Source organism: Brachyistius frenatus, unplaced genomic scaffold (assembly GCF_029030835.1).
Source record: "Brachyistius frenatus isolate BFR_SWC_R1_liver_20210118 unplaced genomic scaffold, ASM2903083v1 Contig_54, whole genome shotgun sequence".
Taxonomy (NCBI): domain Eukaryota; kingdom Metazoa; phylum Chordata; class Actinopteri; family Embiotocidae; genus Brachyistius; species Brachyistius frenatus.
Window position 1 is genome coordinate 663,789 of NW_027210653.1, and position 24,063 is coordinate 687,851.

Sequence of the window (24,063 nt, forward strand, 5' to 3'; positions counted from 1 at the left end):
CACAAAGTGTGAAGACAACTGAAACCAGAAATCATTTCCTCGTTTCATGCCCTTCGTCTTTGTCACGAGCAACACAACGTGGCATGCAGCAATTCCTCTCGGTTTTGTCATCAAGAGCTAAAAGGTCAAGAGACATGTTTCTTTTTTGTCTTTGTTACTGACATTGTTTTTACATGAGCGTTGTAGCTGGGTGCCCCAAGAACAGCAGCTCCCCAAATGGTTATTAAATTATAGGAAAATAAACAAAGAAGAGCAAGGGGCAGACAAACAATTATCCTAAGGGTATCTGTGTGCTTCCAGTTTTCCCAACGGTCACAGCAGACCTGATTTGTAAGGCCTTCCTGAGTAATTTAAAAGTATTACAGGCCGGCCGAGAGGGACAGACGGGACAACTCGTGGCATTTTATAGTATTGTGGGATTTCACGAAACCGATTTCAAATGTTTATATGAGGCCAGACGGCTCCGTCTTCTTGTGATGATAAGCTCTGGAGAGAGGGGCACAAGTCTGTTGATAAATCTTTTATTTCTTCGTCGCTGACAGTAAATGGTTGACCAGCTTTTCAGACCTGCTGACGGTATCTGAGGAGATATTGTCCTGAGGAATGTGGATGTTTTTGTGTGTTGTGTTCTAGGCCTGTTTACTGAACAGCAATATAAAAGGTCACCAGAGTGTCAGAGTGTCCATTGCTTCCAACAGATTACAGTCCCGCTCTGCTTACCATAAAAATGACTTATCAGATACTGTAGGTGTGCCGTTATGTACACTTTATGAACACTAATAATAATAAAAACTAAAGAAATGTCACTGGTTCCTGTAAATCACTCCTTTTAAAAAGAAAAATAGTAGTATCAGTCTTAGGACTGTGTAGATACCTGGGAGTACTTTTAGCCTGGGCAGCTCATCTACTTCTACATTTATGGTGGTACCTTATTTAAATTCAATATACCCTTTTTCTTGTTTTATTCTACATATCTGCTTTTGTTGAGCCCCACTTGTAATCCATATTTGCATAGTTGAACTTTTTTTTTTTTTTGTACTTTCGTTCAGGCTCCCAAAGGGAATTTCTCACTGAGATTCATTACCAGCCGGTTCCAATAAAGTCTTAAATGCTGTTACAATAAAACTACATATTGAGCAATTCACACTCAAGATCACCCGGAATTCATGCCATTTTCTATTGGCCACTGTTGACTTCTCTGTGGCACATTACGAGGAGGGCAGGATGGCGACCGAGCGAGAAAAATTCTCGCTGTTGGGCAGTCGTCTAACGAACAGAGTGGGATGCTTAATCAGCTCCTTTGTTTTGTTTCCCCCCAGCTGACAGCTCGCCTCAACTTGTTGGATGAGCATCCCTGCTTTGCAACACCATCCGGCCTCGCAGACGGCACTCAAGTGTTCTCTCCGGAAAAGTCCGCCTCTTACACTCCCCCGAGTTTGACTGGTCACATTCCGGCTTTTAATGCCATTCTGAGCAGCTCTGATCGGTACCTGGCACAGCACCCGGACGAAGAAGAGCCAGTGGAGTGCTTAAACGCCTACAGCCCATTCACTGAAACAGAGAGCAGGCCCAATGTCCAGAAGGAACCCGTGGAGCCCCTTCACTACCAGAAGGAACCCGCTATATCTTTTGGCGATATAATGAATTTGATGGAGGTAAAATAACCAGATTTTTTGACAAAGCATATTTTTTTTGAGTCATAACAAAAAAATGTGAGCACTGGATTTTCTGACGAACTGATGAACGAGAATTAGTCATCAGCATGCCGTAAACATCAAGAAAATGTCAAGGTCCCTCACAAAAGCGAGAAAATAATCCTCCTTGATCTTTTTTTAAGTGAAATTTCTTCCCTTTAAAAAAAAAGCCTGCGGTCAGAGACTCTATTCAAACACTAGATTAACAATCTTCTCAGTTTATTTGTGTAGAATTAATTTCAAAGCCAAACTGCGGCACCTGCCTTTTTCTCCAGAGACCCCATTTTGTTTATAATCTGGCCTTGCATTTTCATTCAGTGTCATAAATAAATGTGTTGAATCACCTTCAAGGACGACGGAGCTGGTGTGAACGAATCGGCAGAAGACGGCGACAAAGGGCCGCTGACCTCGGGGAGCAATTTCGAAAGGACTATCACAGTTGTCAAGGGCAACTCCAGCCTCGGTTTGTGTTAATTTCCTCACGTTCTTTTATTTATCCTCTTTATTTATTTTCATCTCATCCTTCACGGAAGCATTAATGAGGTGGCAGGATTGAAAGGCGTATTTGGCCTTTCCTTTTTTTCGTTTCATGTTTTATGAATCCCAGTTTTGAGGCAAAAATTACAGAAGTGATTTTTGGCAGTTTTCCACACAGAAAGGGTAATTCCATTGCTATACCGAGTATTTGCATTTCAAAACCTGCCCTAGGGGCTGCTGCTGGCTCAGAGAATACCAAGTTTGCACTTACAAAACAAATAGGTGTGATGAAGGCACAGTTAAAAATCTTCGGTTCCTTGAAGAAAACAGCCTCTCATTTTGCTTTTAGGTTCTCTTTGAAGGTCTATATTTGGTACTTGAATAGAATATTCTGCAATAATATGTTTGAGTTTTCTCTTTCCATTGTACCTTTTTACCAAATATGATTTTAGTTCCAAAACCGCTCTTAAATAGACCACACGAATTGGTATTTTTATGATCTTTGCGAATTAACTCCCAGACTGAGTTGTTACATAAGAGGGTTTGAAATTTAGGCTTCAACTCCACTGTCCCCTCAAGTTGATAAAGATGAGAACATGCGTGCGGATTAATTGTCTCCCATGCCTCCTCTTCTTCTCTTGTTTAAGGTCGAGAAGTCCCTAAATATATTATGCCACACTCCTCCATTGAGGATGACATGAGCAAGAAAATTTGTCAATACCTCCACAGTTTCTAGGATTGCAAAAGGTTTTTGTGTATCAGAGTTAAAACTGCTGAAAGTGTCTCAATAGATCAAAATGGAGTTTAAAGTATTTGAGAGTCTGACTGATCAAAATTCAAGGTTAGTGCTGAACACTTTTTTTTTTTTTTGTATGATCTACCTCAAAGGGATGACAGTGAGCGCCATGAAGGACGGTTTGGGGATGCTGATCCGCAGTATAATCCACGGAGGGTCCATTAGCCGCGATGGACGTCTGGGGGTTGGAGATCTCATCCTGGGCATCAACGGAGAGCCCACCGCCAACCTGACCAACGTTCAGGCTCGTGCCATGCTCAGAAGACACTCTCTCATCGAACCTGACATGGGGTATGACACTGTTAGCAAACAGCAGCGGTGAAGTGCACCGTCTGTTTACGCAGATTACTGTGACTCAATAAGAGGACGTAGTATCACTTCAATTTGTCCAATAACAGTGCCTTAATGACACTGTTAATAATGATGTTTTTTCTAGCTTGAAAACAGGATGAGTCTAGCTTCCAATTGCATTTGTTTCATGTAATTCTCAGGGCTGTACCAGAACTTTGAATGGATACAAAAAGTGAAATTAAAATCAGGGAAAAGATTGATCACTGGGTTTGTGTGACAAGGCTGGTCAGCTTTTATACAATCATATTTTGTTTGTATCCAATTCTTAGTATTTGGCACTATACAGTAGTTATGAAATCATTGTTTGCTCCGCTCATCTCAAGAATCAACTTCAGCAAAACTTGGACGATGTTTGAAATGTGGATCCAAAATACAGGCTGGGAACATAGACTCAAGTGTTACCGACTGGTTGTATAAACAAAAGCAGGAATAAATTCTCCTACTTAACTGGACTACATTAGTCCCACCAAAGTTACACTGTGTTGCCATGAAAAAGTTCATCCTGCCCTTTGAAGGACTTCCGTTACACATAAACTGTGTTATTTTACAAGTTCCGCTTGCTGAACTAAACTTGGCAGTTTGTTCGCTGCGGTGCATAAAAGCCAACTCTTCACATTCTAGATCTGCTTGTGCACCCGAGGACGATCTGTGCCCATTTTATGTGTGAGTATGACTAACTTCCACGCTGGTGGCGTCTCGGCGTAAAGCTGCCATCTTGGTTTCCTTCCTCTCAAGTCTCTCCATCTGCTGCCGGGCTTCACTGCAGTCTATTAAAAGAGTTTTATCCAGACAAAGAATTTGAAGGTCAATTCTTCCTGACACAAAGAGTGTCAAAACTGTGACAACAGCAAAACATACTACTTTATGGTTTTGGAATTTAGTCACTGAAGATGCTGCTTTTCAAATCAATCAGATGACTCGTTAACATTTTAATTATGCTGTGACCTTGCACTTCAGTATTAACCAGTGTTTAATTCAAATTTGTCTCGTGGCGACAGAACCTAAACCGAATACATCTTAACACGCATATCTGGATAAATCTTGATTGACTGTCACGTCTTTACTGCATTTAACTTTCTGCCTAACTTCATTAATTTTACTTTTGTGACTAACATGATCAACACCGTTTACAACTCCCTCTTCCAACCCCCTGTTTTTGTATTCATCATTGGTATTTAAGCTCTGCCATGTCCCTCACTGCCTGTTCTTAATGAACTGACTCATCCATTTCATTATTTCACTGGGATTCGTTTCCCTCTGTCTGCATGCCATCATGTTCAAAAAAAACAAATCAACCCATCTGTTGAAGATCTGTCAGCTCCGCTCAGATGTGTTAATGTGCCCTTCAGAATCAACTTCACTCTGAATTGTTTTGAAATTGGACTAAGTGGGTGTCAGATTTTGTCAGTTATCGTTTGCTTCATTTCTTTGAGTAAATTAGTTGTCTGATCTTTAATTCATAATAGGTGGAACAGATCCCTCAGATTTGTCACCCGTTCGCCGCACAATAGGTGACATCCGGCTTGATTTGCTCAGACATTTAACAAAGTAAACACCTGTTTTGAACAGTCGTATGTCAAGGACCTATATATTATTCATTGCCTTCTCACCTTGTGCTGGTGACAGGAAGACTGCATCAGCAGAGAAACACAGAGTTCAGTTTTCCTGTTGACGTTAAATCTGACAAAAACAAGCTTCTAAATGGGAATGAGCAGATTTGTTTTTCTTTTTTACCATTTTGTTTATGAAATTTATGTGATGCTTTCATACAAGTTTACACTCAAATGGAAGTTCACTATTTATGGTAAATTACCACGTGCTTTTTAATAAATAGGGGCGTAATTGCCTCCAAGGTGAGTAATGGAGTATAAAAATATTGGTGCCAAATTGTGAAGTTATGGAAAGGTTGATTCATTTATGTGCGTGTGTGTGCTTATGTGTATTGATGTGTGTGTGCGCATGTGTCCAGCATTACATATGTCCCAGCCGAGTATCTGGAGGAGTACAAGGCCAGCCTGGAGCAGGCTAGAGACGATGTCTTCCCTGAGGCGGCTCCCGTTCCAGTTCCACTTCCATCTCCAAAGTACGTCCTGATGCTCACGAACCAAAGTATCTGTTGTCATGTAATTACAGATTAATGCTCTCCTGTTGATCATATTGTCTTTTATTATTCTTTTTAAAAAAAATTTTTTTTAAGCCCTGTAGCTTTAATAAGCACCCGACAATCAAGAGAATACATTTTTCTGACTATTATAAAACCTTTTTCTTCCACTATTATCTTTTCAGAGATATTCCTATCCTCCCTGAGCGGGAAGACGGAGAGGGCGAAGAGAGTGCCTCTTACAGCAACTGGAACCAACCAAGGAAGTGAGTTCCAAATGAAACGCGCACAAACGTCACATCTTTGAAGGGAAAACTGGGAAAATCTAGAAAGCCTGCATTGGTACCCTCTGCAGAGTGGAGCTCTTCCGAGAGCCGGGCAAGTCGCTGGGGATCAGTATCGTCGGAGGCCGAGGGATGGGCAGCCGGCTGAGCAATGGAGAGGTGATGAGGGGTATTTTTATCAAGCACGTCCTGGAGGACAGCCCAGCTGGACAGAACAGGACCCTGAAGACCGGAGACAGGATTGTAGAGGTAAAGGAACATGTCGGGTCACAAAAGCTATCAAGTTCATGTTGTTATTTGATGTCATTTAGATTTTTGTGGAGGATTTGAAATCAGTTAAACGACCTGGTTTTGGACTAATAACCTCAGAGTTAAATCATTAAAATGCAAAAGGGAGATTTCAGGTCCCTCACTTGACTCCTCGCCTTAATATCTCTATTTCAGGTGGATGGAGTCGATCTGAGAGATGCCAGTCACGAGGAGGCGGTGGAGGCCATACGAAGGGCAGGCAACCCTGTCTTGTTCTTGGTTCAGAGTATTATCCACAGGACCAGGGTGAGTCTGTATAATCGCGTCAAACCAATCCCGTATTCTAAAGGTCATAATTTCCTCACTCTGTAGCTTCTTTTTTTCACCTCACGTAAAACTTTAGTGTATCTGCACAGGCCATTCAGGGCATTTTCAAGAGCTAAAATGTACAATATCCAACCCCTGTAGTCTCTCCTGTAGTCTCTGCCTTGTTTGAATGTTCAAAGTCATTTTGAAATCTTTCATGAAAGCGATCACAAACCCTGTGTGGCATATTAAATATTTTAGCAAGTTTTAACCTTTAAGAGTGACACTCATTGAAAATCACCAGATCAACAACATCGTTTGTTGTTTGAAAGTGCCCTCAGGCCTTTAAAGCATGACTAAGTAGTTTCCTGCTGGGGCCGCTGCTGGCTCGCCTCCAGTGTCAGATCTCTCGCAGTCAGACACTTTTCATGCACTGTTATCAATGACATATTCCCACATGCTTTCCTCTAACATTCTGGTGACTCATTAAGCATGTAGCAACTCATAATCTAACGGAAGACGAGCAGGAGAAGGACACAAGGAGGGCAAGAATTACATTAAAGCCGCTGTAATCACTATTTTTACGAGCATAACAGAGGGGTTGTTTGTTCTGATGTACCCACAGATAATTGACTGACCCCGACTCTGCAGTTCCCCCCTCTGCTCTACGGAGCTTCTTTTTTTTTTTTTTTTTTTTTAGCATCTTTCAGCTTACTGTTTCCGTTTTCTCGCCAGCAACTGTGCCGTTTTGGTTCCCTCTCATTGCTCTCAGTCATAGCAGGCGCCGTGTACTGAAAACTCGCTGTGTGCTTAACACCCAGGACCAAACGGTACCAACTTGACAGCTAACTTAACCAACCGATTTAAAAGTTAATGATATGTCACTGCTGTGAGGTTGTTGCTGCTTTACAAAGTCAACAAAAGTCTGTTAATGCAGGTTTCGATACGCTGTGGCTCGTTGACTCTGGTAAAGAGGAATTCAATTGATTCAATTTGTTACCCCTAGAGCGTACTTAATAACTCTTTTTAATAAAAGTTAGGTGAGCAGATTTATACCGCTCTCGTATCTGTCTGTTAAATATGAAAAACAAGACAGCGGAGGGTCTTTATGCAAAGCTAATCCTCTGTTAACTGCAGCTTCATACTTAGCATTCCTTTAAAGAGGGTTAAAACTCCCACGTGCTTCCATGAAGTGCTTTTTAACCACAGTTACTACATTACGAGTTGCCTGAAACCCTTCATCTCTGTCCCCCCCCCACACACACAGCTCTCTCAGCCCGAGTCAATAACTTGCCCAGCTCCATCGCCCGCTGTAGAGACACACACTGCCGCTTTCACATGCATGCCACATCACACATGTCAGGTAATCTGTCTTTCTCTTTCCGTCTCTCTCATTTCTAGCGCATCGCCTTTCCATCACACTTAATCACAGTTGCCTTATCTCTCCTGCCTCCTCTGTCTTTTCGACTCTTGACTGTTAGTGGAGTCTTCCTTTTTAACTCCGTCCTTGACATGTACAGATGTATAGATGTAACGTTTGCATTTATAGAAATAAAGGCAAAGTAGAATCGGAGAATCACTCTGGGAGAAAAAAAGACCTGAAGGTTAATGTTAGTATACAGACATCCTATTCTATTTTCTATCACGGTAACAGACATGGCTGACAGAGGTTTTTAATCAGTGAGTGGTAAAATCAATTTTGGTCATGAGGACAGCTCTGTGCTGAAGGTGTGTAATGCTGACACTCAGTACAAATCAGGACCAGATCCTTAATACAATTTAACCACAGGGGGAGGCTTATTGGAATTCCATTGCGACCTATTATAAAGATACTCATCACCATCATTTATACAAAATAAGGGTTGCCAACTTTTTGAGGTTGGTAGAGATTTCTTCACACAATGAAGATGCAAATTTCACCAGGCGCTGTGGACCGTTTCATCAGTCGGAGAATTGCAATGAGAACTGGAGACAGTAAATTCTGCGCATTATCTATTCAGCGCCATTGTGGTGGCCATTGATTCTGAAATGAGATGTTGAGTTTAAATGCTTTTTCGAATTGCCGTGAGCGTCACAAATGAATTCCTTTCATCTACAAACCTACAAATCCAGAGATGGATGGATAAATACCACCCGAGGTTATTGAGAAAACTGTCATTTTAAATAGCCCAGATAGAGAGAGTCTGAGGGCGAACTTCAGGGATAATAATCAGCCCAAATATGTCATGTTTTGTTGACAAAAATCATGAAAATTAATTCATGCTTTTCTTAACACTTAAAATCACATCCAGGCGTAGTGATAATTTATCAAACCACAGTAAGTTAAGATGGGTTGCCATTGTGACATTATTTCAACTTATTCTGTTATTTACCATAATTATTAGAAAGGTTGCATCCTGAATATTGGAGCTCATCCACCTGCACAGTTATGTCACTACTACATACAGTATACTTGATATTCTTTTTCTCAAAAATGATAACCATAAACTCGCCACAATGAAGCTCAGGACTCTGTTAATAAATGATTTGATTAGTGTGTGACAGCTAATTTAGAAAGTTAGAAAACTACAGAATGTCATTTTCCTTTATATCCCGACTGATTCTGTCTCTGTGTTGGAGATAAATATAAGTAATAAAGTTATCATATCACTGTTGTGCCACATGTACAAATGCTCGCGTAAAACCTGGATAGCATGAAATGGCACAGAAGATATTATTAGCAAGCATCGTTAATCTGACAGACTCCACCATAATCAAACTAAAAGTTGTATTTTTACAGCCATCTCCATTTAAATGATCCATTATGTGGGTGAGCAAAGTGAAAGAGGTTAAACTAAAGATACATAAACAGTGAGACTTTAAGGAGGTCTGTGTGTGGCTGAAGTTGGCAACCCTGAAAATATAGAAAATAAATAAAGAAGTCATTTGTGCCTCCGTGACTTGAGGAGAACACTTTTCCAATTTACTATAAAGTCACTGAGTCACTGTTCAGTTGCGGCTAAACTGAAATTCATAACAACTGACTGAATAGTTCGAAAAATATCATTTTGATTGGACGATGTGTCGAAGTAATGTCGGCATACCTGCGGTGCCATTTTAAAATGCAGCCGCTGCGGGCCACCTGGAGACAAGAACCACATGTCCGTGCTGTTCCCCTTCAAGTTTCAAATCTTTCTCTTGTAAGCAATGAATAATCGCAAGGTAGCCTGGAGGAATCCTGGAAACAGAAAGAAGCTTTTCTCAGACTTTTTCATGTAAAGAAAACGCCTCCATCCAGGAATAATACAATTGTTTCTCATTTAAATAAAACCTGAGGTGATTCTGTCCTCGATGCACTCCCCCTTATTTTTCTCTCTGAAGGGCCTCCGATTCAATTTTGTCAGAAAGGCTCCGCCGTCATATTGAATGTCGTCAGCTTGTTGGTGTTGTGTTGCTTTTAGAAGCCGCCCCTGCCCTTTCTGCAGCTAAATAGCCACCGCGGGTCGAGCCTTTGCTGCACTAATCAAACCTCCTTAGCGCCTGCCATCCTTCAGGTTAGAGCTACCCCATGTCTGTGTCTTTCACTTGACCCCTACTGCTTTGACGTGTGGAAACTTGAGTTAACGAGCTGCATGATGTGAGAGAAGGAGTGGATGACGGAGTGGATGACGGAGTGGCTGACGGAGAGGCTGACGGAGAGGCTGCGTGGGCGTGTCACAAGCTAAAAGGGGTTAAACGTTGTTAAATGTCAGTCACATTCAGATTTCTGCAAGTTGCTCCAAATAACAAACCTTTTTGGAAAATTATTATCCCAAACGTTCTGCTTCATTTCTGCATCTATCCGTGTGTGTGTGTGTGTGCGTGTGCGTGCTGCTTTTGAATCCATACTTTCCTCTTATCTGTTGGCATATGTTTGTCTTTATGTCTCCTGTGCTTTTTGCTTTTTTCCCTCTGTTGTACTGAGCGAAACGCTAAATCATAGTCGAGGCTTTTACTGCAAGTGCATTTTATTTTCCTCCTGTCAACAGCTTTGAAAGGCAATTTTTTCCAATTATCCCTCAAAACATTGTCCCAAGTGCCTCATTGCCAATGTAAGAAAGACAGCTTGATTAGACCGTCTGCAGTCAACACAAGTAGCGCGAGGTGAAGAAATAAGAGATCTTTTTTCTTTTTTTTTTTTTTTTTTTTGAAGGCGCCAGCTTCTCTGGTCGAGCCTTTTAAGCTCCATCGTTGGGAAGAAATGGTCAAGCTTGGATGGACATGTAGAGCTGGGCACGCTTTTCCACTCAACACATCAATGTTTTGCCATGTTTAAGCGCGTCTGTGTTTTGCCAAGTTTCCTTCAAGTTAGCTGAAGAAGTGAAAGTTTTCCGTTACTTGAGGATTTCTAATAGCATTTAAAAAAAAACAAAAAAAAAACAAAGACGGTTTACTGTAAAGCACAACAGACTCCGCTCGGTTTTAGTCATTCGGAACACTTACGACTTTAAGTACGAACTTATTAATATTTATGGGATTACTGTCTCTGCGTTCCGCAGCAGCGTGATACAGTATCTTTCCCTATCTGGTGACATTGAAGGGGATATCATAAATTCGCTCTCTATACGTGACACACATTCATTTGATGGTCCTCATTGTTATTGTCTGGTGCGGAGTTGAGTCATTTACCTTCATGTCTGTCTTTAACGCTCCAGTCGTCGATAACAGACTCCAGCGAGGAGCGAGCCGCGGCCGTATCAAGGGACAGCAAGGACAAGGTTGGTGTTTCCAATTACCCTGCAATGACAACACGCGTCACTGTTCGGTATCTGTCGTAGTCAACTTTCAGAAGGTGTCGCTCACCGCAGTAAGAACCAGCTGTGAAATATGCTTCAAAACAAACTCAGTAAAAACTGCGGCGCGTTTTACATGTGGTTCGCGATGACCTGGAGATATGGCGTGTGTCTGAGTAGATGTAGGTGTCCGTGTTGTCTCCTAAAGTCGTTGCCCTTTTTCTCTTCTCTGTAGGAGGGTGACAGTCACAGTAGACTTTTCCTCCGCCTCTCCCCAACTAACCCTTTTACTCCTACCCCGTTTAAGGTTTGTGGGTCTCCCGTGTTGTGCTTTCCAATTTCCCCCATGTGTGTATGCGTGTACAAATATACTCGTATACCATGATACAGTTCCTCTAGTGGATATATTCTAACATGCTGTACATGCATACACACACTCTACCATCTCATCTGCTTGTTCCTGTGTGTTTTGTAACATTTTTTTATCCTTCCCTTTTTTTTTTTTTTGCTGTCAGTCCTTTCTTTTACAAATATAACTGAATCAATACTAACAACAATGACCGCGGAGAAAATTCAAGATTTCTTGGCTTGATAAGTTGTTTGTATAGAAATTTTATATTTAGGAACAACAATTAAAGTCATCAAAAGATTTGTTGTGCTTGGTCTTCAGGTAAGTGGATTGTGTGATGGGTGACTTTTTGATTGTAAGCATTAATTTAATCATAAATAATGACATCAGTCGTTACCAGGTGATAAAAGCATCAATACTGTAGCTTTAACAGGCTTGCTGGGCGAATTCGGATTACAGCCGATGCCTTAAATTTATGACTCAGCCTGAAACATACTCTGCTAAATCTGATGAAGCTGCACATGTAAACCAAACACAGGGCCTCTTGATTCAAATCGATTTCAACTTTAATGCAAAGATGAAACCCTGTTTCTCCTCTTTACCTTTTACTAATCAACTGTTTTCTGACTCCATCTGCGGCGTGACAGCTGGCGAAGCGTGAAGCGGCAAAGATGTCTCCCACCAGCACCGTCCTCCCCCTACCAGTGGTGCCCCATGTGGGAGAGACCGATACAGACACGCTGACAGAGATTCCTGGCAGACCTGTGGAGACAGTGGAGGAGAAGCAGGAGGAAGAGGAGGGGGGCGAGGAGGAGGAGGAGGGCGAGGAGGAGGAGGATGAGTTCGGATACAACTGGAGTGAGTTCACTTTGGCATTTTCTGAGGTTGTGGTTGTGTATTCAGTCAAAATTTGCATTTTGTTATATTTTTTTGTTATGTAATTTCACACTGGACTATCATTACCATCAGTTCATCAAAGTCAATAATTCTCTGTGTAAATGTGACCTGCGATAGGCAGAGTTGCCCGACTCCCCCCTGGAATTGTCACCTAAATAGAAATAACTATGGCAACATGCTGTTTCTGTTTACTTGTTGTAGGGTGCAGTGACACCAAATTGCCACAAGAGGTCCTCCAAGCGACATGTTTGTCTTGTCGGCCAATAAATCCATCCTGCAATAAACAGTCTGCAATAAAAGTGCACTGATTCACATGCTCGAGGCGGTTGTACCTCAGCAGAACCTGAAGGACTCAATGTCCCAATTAGGCTATTATCATCCTGCAGGCACTCTAATGTCAGCTGTAGGATGAACTCACTTCTCCAAAGAGAACGGTGGCAGGCAATCAGCATAAAGGACAGACTTCCAGACTCCAAACACCTGGGACTGTGGAGAATGTGCCTATGTGTGTGCGTGTGTGTGTGTGTGTGTGTGTGTGTGTGTGTGTGTGTGTGTGTGTGTGTGTGTGTGTGTGTGTGTGTGTGTGTGTGTGTGTGTGTGTGTGTGTGTGTGTGTGTGTGTGTGTGCGCGAGAGAGAGATAGACAGAGCACATCCTGCAGGAATAAGATTGATGAGGTTAGGCCTGGGGAGGTGAGTTGTGGAGATTAGTACAGGACTGATGGTTCAACAGTGGCAGGGAGCCCAGAACAACAGGAGCCCATTGGTCTGAACAGTGGCTATCTAACACACCAGAGACAGGAGAGGTGGCGAGAGAACGAGAAGAGACTGGAATGAGAACAAAAGAGGCAAGATTGAGACAAAGAGATAGAAGGTGAAACTGAAATAGAAAATTCAGCAGTTTGACATTTCACACTTTTACCGTTTACTTCCTGTGCAATCTGCATCTCAGCGAATACCTGCCCCCGTTTCGAGCACCATTACATGAAATGGTGGGGCTCAAGACAAACCTGGCGCTATTGAGCGGTATTGTCAGCTTACATCTGTCCGCCACGACTTCACCTGCCTCTTTCAGAGAACATAATCCAGCGCTATGGCAGCCTCCCAGGTGTCCTTCACATGATTGAGCTGGAGAAAGGCAGGACGGGCCTGGGCCTCAGCCTGGCGGGGAACAGGGACCGCTCTCGCATGAGCGTGTTCGTGGTGGGGATAGACCCCAGCGGGGCGGCCGGCTGGGACGGACGTATGGTGGTGGGGGATGAGCTGCTGGAGGTGAGATGTGTATTCATCGAGTTTCTCCATCACAAACTATTTTCAGTCTCTCCAAATCATGTAGTTTTATAATTACTGTTTCTATGAGCCATTTGTTTGTATTTTCTGATAGATCAACGGACAAGTCCTTTACGGCCACAGTCATCAGAATGCATCCTCCATCATCAAGAGCTCCCCATCGAAAGTCAAAATCATCTTTGTTAGGTACAATAAAATGTTTTTTTTTTTTTTTTTTTTACTAAAACTTCTATTTGAAAATATCCATGGCAACAGCTGCTAAATTCTTTCTCTGAAAATTCTTACAATCAAAACTAACCTGTTAAAGTCTATTGTAATGCTATTTAAAATCCAATAGAGGGAGCTATTGTAATTCAGTAGACACATCAATACACTTGGCTGTGGCCATATTCAGTGACTGAGAACAGATTCTTCCTCATGCACGTATCAAACTATTATTAGCAGTTATCGAACGAATTGTTAGTTTAAAATCAATAATGCACCAATTCATTAATAACTGACTGACTGACTCTGTAAAAAGATTTACCCACCACGACCGCTCTGTCCCAAATCAACTCGACAGCACATAATTCTTCAAAGCCAGTTGTGAGTACACGTCATGCTCACGCTGGAAGAGAATATAACATACAGAAATAAGTCAGCGTAGTAGAAAGTCCTTGGCTTTTATCCAGTAAGTAAAAGAGTATGGAATAGAGATATATCAGCACGGAGTCGGACATATTTGAACCTTGACCTTCCCACTACTCGACCTCGCACTTAACTCGCATCCCTTTCCTGACCGCGGGGGGAAGACGCTGTGATCAGCTCATGTAAATCACCGCTCCGCTGTCTGGAGGTGGAGGAGCAACGATTTACCTGAGTTATGACTCTCTGCAACAGGAACACAGAGGCGCTGAACCAGATGGCTGTGGGCCCCGTGAGAGAGCACGAGGGAGACACAGCGGAGCCCCTCGCTGAGGTACAACCCTGCTTCTGGCCACACACACACACACACACACACACACACACACACACACACACACACACTCATAAAACACACGTCGCACACACTCCAACAGACACACACCATGGAGCAATTAAAGAGCGTGACGTTCGAGCTGCGTCACGGGCTTTTAAACGTTCAAACAAAAGCGTTCATTTTAGGTCGGGCCCCTCGTGTAATTTAGCTTTTACAACGTGTGGTCTCGGAGTTCCCAACATCCCATGACAAAACCGCAAACAGCGGTGTCGACGCACGCAGCACCGTACTCCCACCAGCCGACAGTTTTATGAGCAGTTTTATTTATTTACTTCAGTGTACCAACTCACTGCCTGTTTCCTCACAGCCGGAAGCAACTGCTGCTAATGGTGACGCTGAAACCTCAAAATCTGATCATCACATCATAAAGGAGAAGGTGAGACAGTCTTGTTCTTTTGAATTAGCACATAAGGACAATAATAGGAAGAAAGTCTATGAAGCAGTGCAGTAATCAGGGATGTGCACACATGAAAAAAAAAAAAAAACAGACAGGGAGCACACAGGAGCAGTCAAGTTTGACAAGCTGCCAAAATGGAGAGAGGAGACAGAAAATAGTGAAGTAAACAAAACAACGAGTGAATGGGAGAGTGAAGAGTTCCAAAGGGACTTGAAGGCTCAGTTCACCCGAATAATAAATAAAAGGGAACATTTTTTTTGTTTCCCTTGTGTGGTGGGGTCTACTTTCTACCCATGCAGAAAGCAGACGACGTTTGTGAAAGGTCATTATTTGATCCTTTGAGCATCATGACGGAAACTCCATTCGGTTCCACAGTGTTGGAGGGGAAGCAGAAGTCTTACTGGTGGATACTTCACAACCTCAGCTCATAAAACTCTCTATAAGAATAGTTACCAGAAGGATGAAAAATGAGGTGAAGTGGCCCTTTAAATGTTGAGTTTTGACTGAAAATTGGCAGGGGGAAAAAAAAAAAGGGGGGGGGAAAGAAAACTTTTCTTTAAAAGCTATAACACCTAAATGGGGAACCCGTTCGGGTACACGGGGTACATAAGGTTACAAGGGATGACGGAGTGGATGCGGCAGCTCATTAATATGATGACAAGCTCAGGAAGCTCTCTCTCAGAACAAAAGATCAGAGGTGAAGGGACGAAAGGTGAAGCTGGAGTTAATTATATCTCCGTTAAAGCAATAGAAAGTAGCTGTGCGAGTCAGTCTACATTTCTCGGCTAATGGTAGTATCACTTTTTCATTCTCTGACGACGGTTTTCTCCAACAGGACGATGGAGGACTTGGTATCACTTTTGTGGAGGGCAACACGGACACTGGAGTTGAGATCAAGAGTATTTCTGAAATAAAGGGACACACTGGCAGAGTATGTGCTTACTGCATAGGAAAAAAAAAAAAAAACCCTCTTAATTACCTTTACTTCTTACCTTTAGCTGGCTTTGCTAATCACAGCTCCTCCATGAATGTGTTGTGTGCAGGAGGGCTGCATGAAACCGGGGGACAAACTGTTGACGGTGAATGGTGAATCGGTGCTCGGGTACACTGTCGAACAGGTACGTTGTGTCATTTGAACCGTTGTTATCCCGCATCACTTCAGAGACAATGTGATTTTGAATGTATTTGAAGTTACGACGCGTGATAAGTAGCAGTAGAGTTGTTTAGAAAACAGCCAGAATGTTACAGATGAGGTCTGCTTGGCACTGCTCATGTCTTTTAGGTCAATTCTCTTCTGGGAAAAGCCAAAGGCCCAATGAAGCTAACCTTCTCTTCAAACGAGACCCCCTCCTCCCTCTCCTCTCCCCGGTCAACCTGCCCGGACAGGGGTTGCTCAGATGGAGTCCTCGCCAGCCTACCCGGCGTGCTGAGCATCGTCCCGACAACCTTGAGCCAGCCAGAGGCAGAAGTGATCACGAGTGAGTCCACGTAGATTTTGAAGATTTGCTTTGCTCGATTTTCCACGTCACCCAACTAACCTCATTTCCTGCTTACAACACCAGAAGAATAGATATTTTTGATACATTACATCTCACCTCTGCTTCGTCTTCTTTAGGTCTCAGTCGCTCATCCACCCCTTCCACTCTGGCCTGCGACCCGACGACCTGTCCCATCATCCCCGGCTGTGAGACCACCATCGACATCTCCAAGGGCCGCACAGGCCTGGGCCTCAGCATCGTGGGAGGCTGTGACACCCTGCTGGTAGGAAAAAACAAAACAAAAAAACAAATAGGGAAAGAAGCCTGCTAATGAGGCTGTATGACCAAAACCAAAACCTACTGTTAGAACAGTTAGTCTCCCTGCTGTCCCTGGAGTCAAGTATGACGTATTTAACAACACCAAATAAAGCTAACAAATGAAGTATTTTAAAGTTGCATGACTCCACTTTGTCATTTCCCAACCACGATGCCACCCACTTAGAATCTTCGGTGGTGGTTATAACTCGGGTTTGAAATAGCCGTCGCGGCTCGGGAATGTAGGAAATGATGTTGTCACAGCCCTCCTCCTCCTCCTCCTCCTCCTCCCCACCCATGCCATCTTTCCTTCGGCCCATCCATTCTGTCTGCTCAGTCAGGCTTGGGGCAGCGGCTCTTTGTCTGGCCTCGGCCGCAGCAGACAATATCCAGCGCTGGAATGTGACCTCTAGACCCTAAATGACACTCACACTGGAACGCAGAGAAAACACTCAGGAACACACAGAAGCAGAACTCAGAAATGATGTCTGTTTGCCAACAAATGCCAAAAAAACAAAACAACTTCCATGACCTCATACTTTTAAGAATAATTCCCTGGATTTTGATCTATTTTTTTTTTTTGCCACTATTTACAGTCCCGCATGCCTTTACTTTACTCCAAATAACACAATGTTCTCAATATGTTTCCAACAGTTCCTGTGCAACTTCTTCTCCCGTCCTGTACATATTTGCTCTTTTTTTTCTCTCTCTCTCTCTCTCTCTTTCTGCAGGGGACCATCATTATCCACGAAGTTTATGAAGAAGGGGCCGCCTCCAAAGATGGGAGGCTGTGGGCAGGAGACCAAATCCTCGAGGTGTGTAGCAGTATAATGTGCATCATATACGACCTAGATTTAAAAAAAATAATAATAATAATTTAAGGAGACGTGCCGTCTTGAGTTTTAACACGAAAGCTTAGGCACCGTATCGTTTGATAAGACGAATCTGAGCAACGAATATTTAAAATAGACGTTAGATTATTAATAGCAGCTAAAAAAAAATAATAATAATAATCAAACGGCACTTCAAAGCAACCTGCTTTTTCCTGTTAGCGAGACACCATACTGAAGAATGAAGTGATTGTGATTCAAATTACAGGAAAAGCAGTACAAATCCCGTTTGCATTGTGTGCATTGACAAGTTAAGTATCCGAGCTCAACTTGGATTTGTCCTCCATTCGACCTCCTGCTGTCACAGAGGGAGGGGAGGGTTGGAGCTCAGGAGTTCAGTGATTGGAGCTCAATCAGTGGAACCTCAATTCAAAGGCGCACACGCACACACACACACACACACACACACACACACACCCTTATGACTTAAATGCCCTCTGCAATTAAAAAATAGGGTCAGAGAGGAAAAGTGGAAAGAGCAGTTTCCCAGTCCACAGCGATGCCATTAGCTGCTACGGGAAAAATCTTTTGCATGTCCATGGTGAGAGCTAATGCGCTATTTCCCCTCCTCTAATGTGGTTTAAAAAAAAAAAAAAAAAAAGAAGCAGCTGGACACACAATCCTTAAACTGACAGTTTTGTGGGGAGGCTTTCCTGTATTTAAATTCAAGTGTTTTAACAGTTCTCTACGCTGTGAATTAAATATTATGAACTAGTTTCCACATATCTCAGCACTTTGGGTAACTCAAGAGAACGTTGACAGTCGTGAGAAACTTTTTTTATAGTCCTCTGCCGCAATTACTTCATATTAGGAATAAAAGACTCGGGCTTTGTTACTTTACAATATGCCAAAAAAAAAAAGAAAAAAGTTTTGGGTTTATATGAATTTAAGATGCCCCACGTTGCCGCAGAACACGAATTGCACACCCGTCTTTCTGCCGTCGCAGGTGAACGGGATCGACCTGCGAGCAGCCAGTCACGACGAAGCCATCAACGTGCTGCGGCAGACCCCCCAGAGGGTCCGGCTGGCGGTCTACCGGGACGAAGCCCAGTACAAGGAAGAAGACCTGTGGGACTCCTTCACCGTGGAGCTGCACAAGAAGCCCGGACAGGGCCTGGGTCTGAGCATCGTAGGGAGGAGGTGAGAGGCGTTGCTGCCTGACGCGGGTCAATGTACGGCACAGGATTTACTGCAGTGGCGAGTAAACCCTCGCATGAGAAACTAACTGAAAGAAGTGCATTTTCTTTCAAGTTTGCGGTTTAGCTTGGCCAGTTGCTTTTCTGGGTACACAAAAACTGTTAGCATGTCAGCATTTTATTTTTGCACCACTTTCGAATACAGGACAGCGTTTATGAGTACTCAAATTAAAAATGTATAGATTTAACAGAGGAATAACTAGAGTTGTGTAACCCGGACAATAGTAGTATTGGTCAAATAGTTAAAATGATTAGACAAACAACCAGTAAAGTTTGTAATTGTACTGTTCTTATCTTTTAATGCAGATCGCGGGACGAAAGGTAAACCAATTATTTAAAACCCTTTTGCATTTAAATATGGAGGAGCAGAAATGACACACATCCGTGTTAAAATAATGCATTTTTAGATCGAATACATCTAAAAAAAATGTTAAAAAAACCCGCAGTGTTAGTCGTGATGGTGATATTTTGCACCATCTTCACCCTCACTGGGATCTGAAACGTCAACGGTTTCAGTTGGCAAAGAAAAGCAACGTATTTGGTGTTCACGACTGCATTCAGAAGAAATCCCACTTTCCAGCGTTAGATCTCTGCTATCGGCGGATTGTATTTTTCTTCTCACGATGGACAACAGGGGTCATTATAGAATATAGTCATATGATACACACAAGTTGGAAACTCGCAGGAGAACAGGGGAACAACGTGGCAGTTGAATGGTCGCTTGTCTGCCTGCCAAAATGTCTTAACGACATCGTCGGGTGAGTCATCACCTCGCCGGGATGCGTTTGCGTCTCGAGTCATTCTCAGGAGCTACGAGCGGCCGCACCGTTTTATCGAGGGGGCCCAGTTGTAACCGCCCGTTGGCTGTAAAGCACCAGATCAGTCGTAGAGACGTTACTGAGATCAGAGCTGGCAAATTGTGCTCCATCACATCCGTAAAATCCAACGCGGGCTCCTGTTCTCTCCCCGAGTGTTTTGAAGTGCGAAGGTACGCGTCGGGCGGGGCTTCCTCATTCCACAGTCATGTGTGATGAGTGATATCCCCCTCCGGGATCACAGGACCGGCTTGCGCAGACCAAATATGCACGTGTAACTACTGATTGCGCACAGCACGTGCATTTGGGTTTTTTAGAACTCTGGATTTCTCCGAATGTTGAAACGCTCGTGCCTAAAAAAAAAAATTTTTTTTTTTTTGGTCCTGCGCTGAAGTTTTGTCAGAAAAACACCAAATGCAGGAAGGTCTAAGTCGACTTCAGGGTGAAAGGCCCACATTGGGGTTGAAGTTCGGAGAGGTCGGACAGCGGCAGGCGGATCAACTTTTAATCGAGGTTCCAAATTTTCTGCCTCCGTCATTGTGGTTTCGCTACACAAGTGGAAAAAAAAAAATAAAAAACTTAAAATACTCATTCAGGATGGAAAGACAGTAACGCGGACAACCTAAAACCCTCAGCTGAAAAGGAAAAGTGCAAGCTAGCAGTTAGTGGTGAGGCGTTGTGACAGCCAAGTATCGCTGGCACTGGGGATTGAATGGGATCAAGTTGCCGTGCTTCACAGCTTCTGCTTGTTTTAGTCTTTATCCACGTGGAGATTGGCAACTCGAGATATGCAAAGTCCTCAGCGGCGATGTCCATTCAAAAAGGAAAAAAAGAGAGATTGGCTTATGATAAGTCATCTTTTCTTCTCCTTGAGTTATCTTTTCTAAAGCCAGCGCTCACGGCAAGCACAGAATTTGACTTTGTTGATCATAAACTGCGGCCTCAAAACCAAAGCAGGGTCAAATTGTGTAAAGCGTGCACGCGACAATTTTAGCTATTAGATATTCCATAATACATGCTGTATTTGGTTTTCCCAAAAAATTAAAGTCCATCGTTCCATTGGGGGGAAAAATCTGAAATTGCTGGATTAATAGTGTATCAATAACAAGTTGAAAAACAGACTTTTGGAGAATGATTAATTAAAGATTAATATAGCCAGTGGGGGTGGAAATGCATCCTTATGCCGCATACATGCGTCACGTCAACTGTCACGTCTTCCCACCAGGACCGACACGGGAGTGTTTGTGTCTGATATCGTGAAAGGAGGTCTGGTGGACACCGACGATCGACTGATGCAAGGCGACCAGATACTGTCAGTCAACGGCGAGGATGTCAGGTCGGCCACTCAGGAGGCCGTGGCTGCACTGCTCAAGGTATGATACCCCCCCCCCTCCAAAAAAACCCAAAAAACTGCCTTTCAGACTGAAACCCTGTTCGTGACCACTTGAAAACTTGACGTTGTGCCTTGTGCCGCAGTGCTGCGTGGGGCCTATAAAAATGGAAGTGGGGAGGTTTAAGGCAGGCCCCTTCCACTCTGAAAGAAGGCTGTCTCAAAGCAGTGAGGTAATTTACCGCTTGTTTACCATCTATCAAGGACACGTTTGAAGTAGAAAACTGTTCTAATCTAGTCCTTGGAGGAAGAAAAATAGTGTTTTTCAGCTCATTTCAGCTGCTGAAGAAAAAAAAAAACAAAGCTCTAAATGCCTTTGTTTCAGATGAGTGAAACAGACAGCTCCAAGGTGGCCTATCAGTCATGTTCAGACTCTGGAAACCTTCCTGCTGACCCTGACAAACCAAGCAGAAGCCAGGAATGTAAGTACCATCAGATTACAACCATAAAATAACAAGCGGATACCAATCTGTGAGGCATATCAGTGAGTCGGCCGTGTCCAAAAAGGGAAAATGTGGAGGAATCCATCATAACAATGTTTTTTTTTTAAATTTTTTTTTTTTTTTTTTATGTCCTCGCAGTTCCAGAGCATCAGGACACCAGAACTGTAGAGTTCACGAAGGGCCCCAATGACTCTCTGGGTATCAGTATAGCAGGCGGAGTGGGCAGCCCTCTGGGAGACATCCCCATCTTCATCGCCATGATGAATCCTGTCGGCCTGGCTGCTCAGACCCAGAAGCTCAAGGTACAAGATCCGCAGCCTTTCGACGGTCTCCTTCCCCCCTCTCCCCCCTCAAGCATTTGGCCTTCAGTAGAATGCAAAACGGAGAATTTGCATACCTCTTAGTTCTTGTGTGGGATTTAATGTGAATCTCAATTATCTACAGCAATCTCACTCCTACTCACTTTACTCTGCTGGTGAATCTCGAAGGCCTCCAAAGGTCGACAGCCTACAGCCTCTAGCAATGACCTTCACAGAGAAACTGACAATCGTAACTCTGTTTGACCGAGACTGGAGGAGGACAATAGCCATTGCTGACATAGATAATAAATCTCCCACTCCTGCGTTAAGGGCTCACTGAAATGAACAGGGAGGGATCTTGAATAGTGTATTCATGCTGCTTTTTAATTTCAGTGAGAAATGAGGACTACATAATGGAGTTACTCAGCTGAACATAAGCATAGTTTTGCTTTTGTATGGCATTATGGAATGAAAGCCGTAAACACTATTTGCCAGTGAGTTTTTGACACCATAGAAATCCCATAACGGCGCAGAGAAAGGTTTTCGCCACGAAAAAGAGCCCATTTAACACCACGCCTCCAAAACGTCATGAGAAAAAGAAAAAAAAAGGAACAGAGGGAGAAATCTCCGCCCCGTGCTGCATCTAAAATCTAGCAACTTCTCTTGGAAAGTGTGAAAAGACAGCTTCCCCGCCAGAACGTGTAAAACTATTTTTCCTCGTGCACTTTTATTTATTTATTTATTTTTAAACAAAAAACTGCTCTCACGTTTCCAGATCGGCGACCGGATTGTCAGTATATGTGGGACCTCCGCGGAAGGCATGAGCCACTCGCAGGCCGTCTCCCTGCTGAAGAACGCGACGGGAACCATCCGACTGCAGGTCTCCCAGAACGCACAACCGTACACGCCGTGTTCCCGTTAGATAGCCCGGCGGCCGGCGAGATAACCTGCAGCTCCGCCTGCGCCGCACTCTCTCCTTTTATCTGAGGACAAACTTTTCCCCCCGAAAGGATGAGTCGAAGGGGAGCGGCGGCGGCGGCGGCGGCGGCGGCGGCGGGCTTTTGAAGTAGCATAAGACTTGTCTCACCCATTCAACAATGCCATCGTGCTATCAGTCTTTATCTTGACAGTAAAACAAGTCTACCAGACCGTAACAGTGTGCGTGTGTGTGTGTGTGTGTGTGTGTGTGTGTGTGTGTGTGTGTGTGTGTGTGTGTGTGTGTGTGTGTGTGTGTGTGTGTAGGTGGTGGCAGGTGGCGACACCACTGTAACAGGTCCCTCTCAGGAGCAGGCGGGCGGGGGTCTGACGCCCAGCTGCATTTTCCAGGATGACCTTGGGTATGAAGTTGTTATTACAAGAGCAGACATTTTGTACTGTGTCGCGACATCCATCTCACCCCTATAATGTTAAGTCTGTCTGAGGGTTTGTAAGAAGATTATTAGCGGGGGGGGGGGGGGCAGAAAAGGAAGAGGGCTGCATGTTCTGGTTTTTTTTTGTTTGTTTTGTTTTTGTTGCCAGATGGATGCAGGACAGGAGAGGACGATTTATTTATTTATTTTTTTGAGTTTGAATTCGTGGACGGTCCCTAACTTCCTGTGTCTCTCCTTCCTTCAGCCCCCCCCAGTATAAGTCCATCACTCTCGAGAGAGGACCAGACGGACTGGGTTTCAGCATAGTCGGAGGGCACGGCAGCCCCCACGGAGACTTGCCAATTTATGTTAAGACGGTTTTTGGAAAGGTGAGTGGGGCCACACGCGACAACGGTTCATCTGTGCAGACCGGATGTGCTTGCGTGGTGTTAACGTAACCCCCCCCACCCCCACCCACCCCTCCAACCCCCCCGTGCTTGTGTGTGTGAGTTTAGGGGGCGGCGGCAGAAGACGGCCGCCTGAAGCGAGGAGATCAGATCATGGCGGTGAACGGGCAGACTCTGGAGGGTGTCACTCACGAGGAAGCTGTTGGCATCCTGAAACGGACCAAAGGGACGGTCACGCTCACCGTGCTATCTTAAAACGCAAAAACCTCCACCACCTTTCCCTCCACTTTTAAAACAGCGACGCAGCCGCACGAGCGCGGCGTCACGTCCGGGAGTGGAAGGAACTCGGCGTCAGCGGTAATTTCACTCCGAGGTTTAAAAAAAAAAAAAAAAAATCACACGTAGCCGCGAAGTTATCCGTTTCAATTAGTTGTTGTGTGAATCTCAAAGGGGTTGTTGTAAATCGTGTTTAAAAAAAAAAAAAAAAAAAAAAACTCCACGACTCTGGATTGAAATATTCACT

The 24,063-nt window shown here is 43.7% G+C and overlaps 1 protein-coding gene across 8 annotated transcripts in view; it reads left to right on the forward strand.

Moving 5' to 3' along the window:
* Nucleotides 1-23,809, forward strand: part of LOC138624704 (multiple PDZ domain protein) — a 43,029-nt gene extending 19,220 nt beyond the window's left edge. For 4 of the 8 annotated variants that reach the window (XM_069705082.1, XM_069705088.1, XM_069705086.1 and 1 more), the window contains 31 exons: nucleotides 1,320-1,655; nucleotides 2,046-2,157; nucleotides 3,060-3,258; nucleotides 3,940-3,981; nucleotides 5,288-5,401; nucleotides 5,605-5,685; nucleotides 5,775-5,952; nucleotides 6,148-6,258; nucleotides 9,699-9,791; nucleotides 10,932-10,994; nucleotides 11,245-11,316; nucleotides 12,006-12,216; nucleotides 13,329-13,525; nucleotides 13,638-13,729; nucleotides 14,423-14,501; nucleotides 14,869-14,937; nucleotides 15,794-15,889; nucleotides 16,002-16,076; nucleotides 16,241-16,436; nucleotides 16,574-16,719; nucleotides 17,483-17,566; nucleotides 18,588-18,781; nucleotides 19,144-19,158; nucleotides 20,878-21,025; nucleotides 21,129-21,215; nucleotides 21,368-21,464; nucleotides 21,624-21,787; nucleotides 22,560-22,664; nucleotides 23,027-23,121; nucleotides 23,399-23,522; nucleotides 23,649-23,809. In XM_069705082.1, the coding sequence (XP_069561183.1) occupies nucleotides 1,320-1,655; nucleotides 2,046-2,157; nucleotides 3,060-3,258; nucleotides 3,940-3,981; nucleotides 5,288-5,401; nucleotides 5,605-5,685; nucleotides 5,775-5,952; nucleotides 6,148-6,258; nucleotides 9,699-9,791; nucleotides 10,932-10,994; nucleotides 11,245-11,316; nucleotides 12,006-12,216; nucleotides 13,329-13,525; nucleotides 13,638-13,729; nucleotides 14,423-14,501; nucleotides 14,869-14,937; nucleotides 15,794-15,889; nucleotides 16,002-16,076; nucleotides 16,241-16,436; nucleotides 16,574-16,719; nucleotides 17,483-17,566; nucleotides 18,588-18,781; nucleotides 19,144-19,158; nucleotides 20,878-21,025; nucleotides 21,129-21,215; nucleotides 21,368-21,464; nucleotides 21,624-21,787; nucleotides 22,560-22,664; nucleotides 23,027-23,121; nucleotides 23,399-23,522; nucleotides 23,649-23,795 (3,822 nt within the window). In that variant the 3' untranslated portion in view covers nucleotides 23,796-23,809. The remainder of the gene's footprint in view (nucleotides 1-1,319; nucleotides 1,656-2,045; nucleotides 2,158-3,059; nucleotides 3,259-3,939; nucleotides 3,982-5,287; nucleotides 5,402-5,604; nucleotides 5,686-5,774; nucleotides 5,953-6,147; nucleotides 6,259-9,698; nucleotides 9,792-10,931; nucleotides 10,995-11,244; nucleotides 11,317-12,005; nucleotides 12,217-13,328; nucleotides 13,526-13,637; nucleotides 13,730-14,422; nucleotides 14,502-14,868; nucleotides 14,938-15,793; nucleotides 15,890-16,001; nucleotides 16,077-16,240; nucleotides 16,437-16,573; nucleotides 16,720-17,482; nucleotides 17,567-18,587; nucleotides 18,782-19,143; nucleotides 19,159-20,877; nucleotides 21,026-21,128; nucleotides 21,216-21,367; nucleotides 21,465-21,623; nucleotides 21,788-22,559; nucleotides 22,665-23,026; nucleotides 23,122-23,398; nucleotides 23,523-23,648) is intronic. The other 4 variants (XM_069705083.1, XM_069705084.1, XM_069705085.1 and 1 more) reach the window with 4 other exon arrangements.
* The last annotated feature ends 254 nt before the right edge of the window (nucleotides 23,810-24,063 follow it).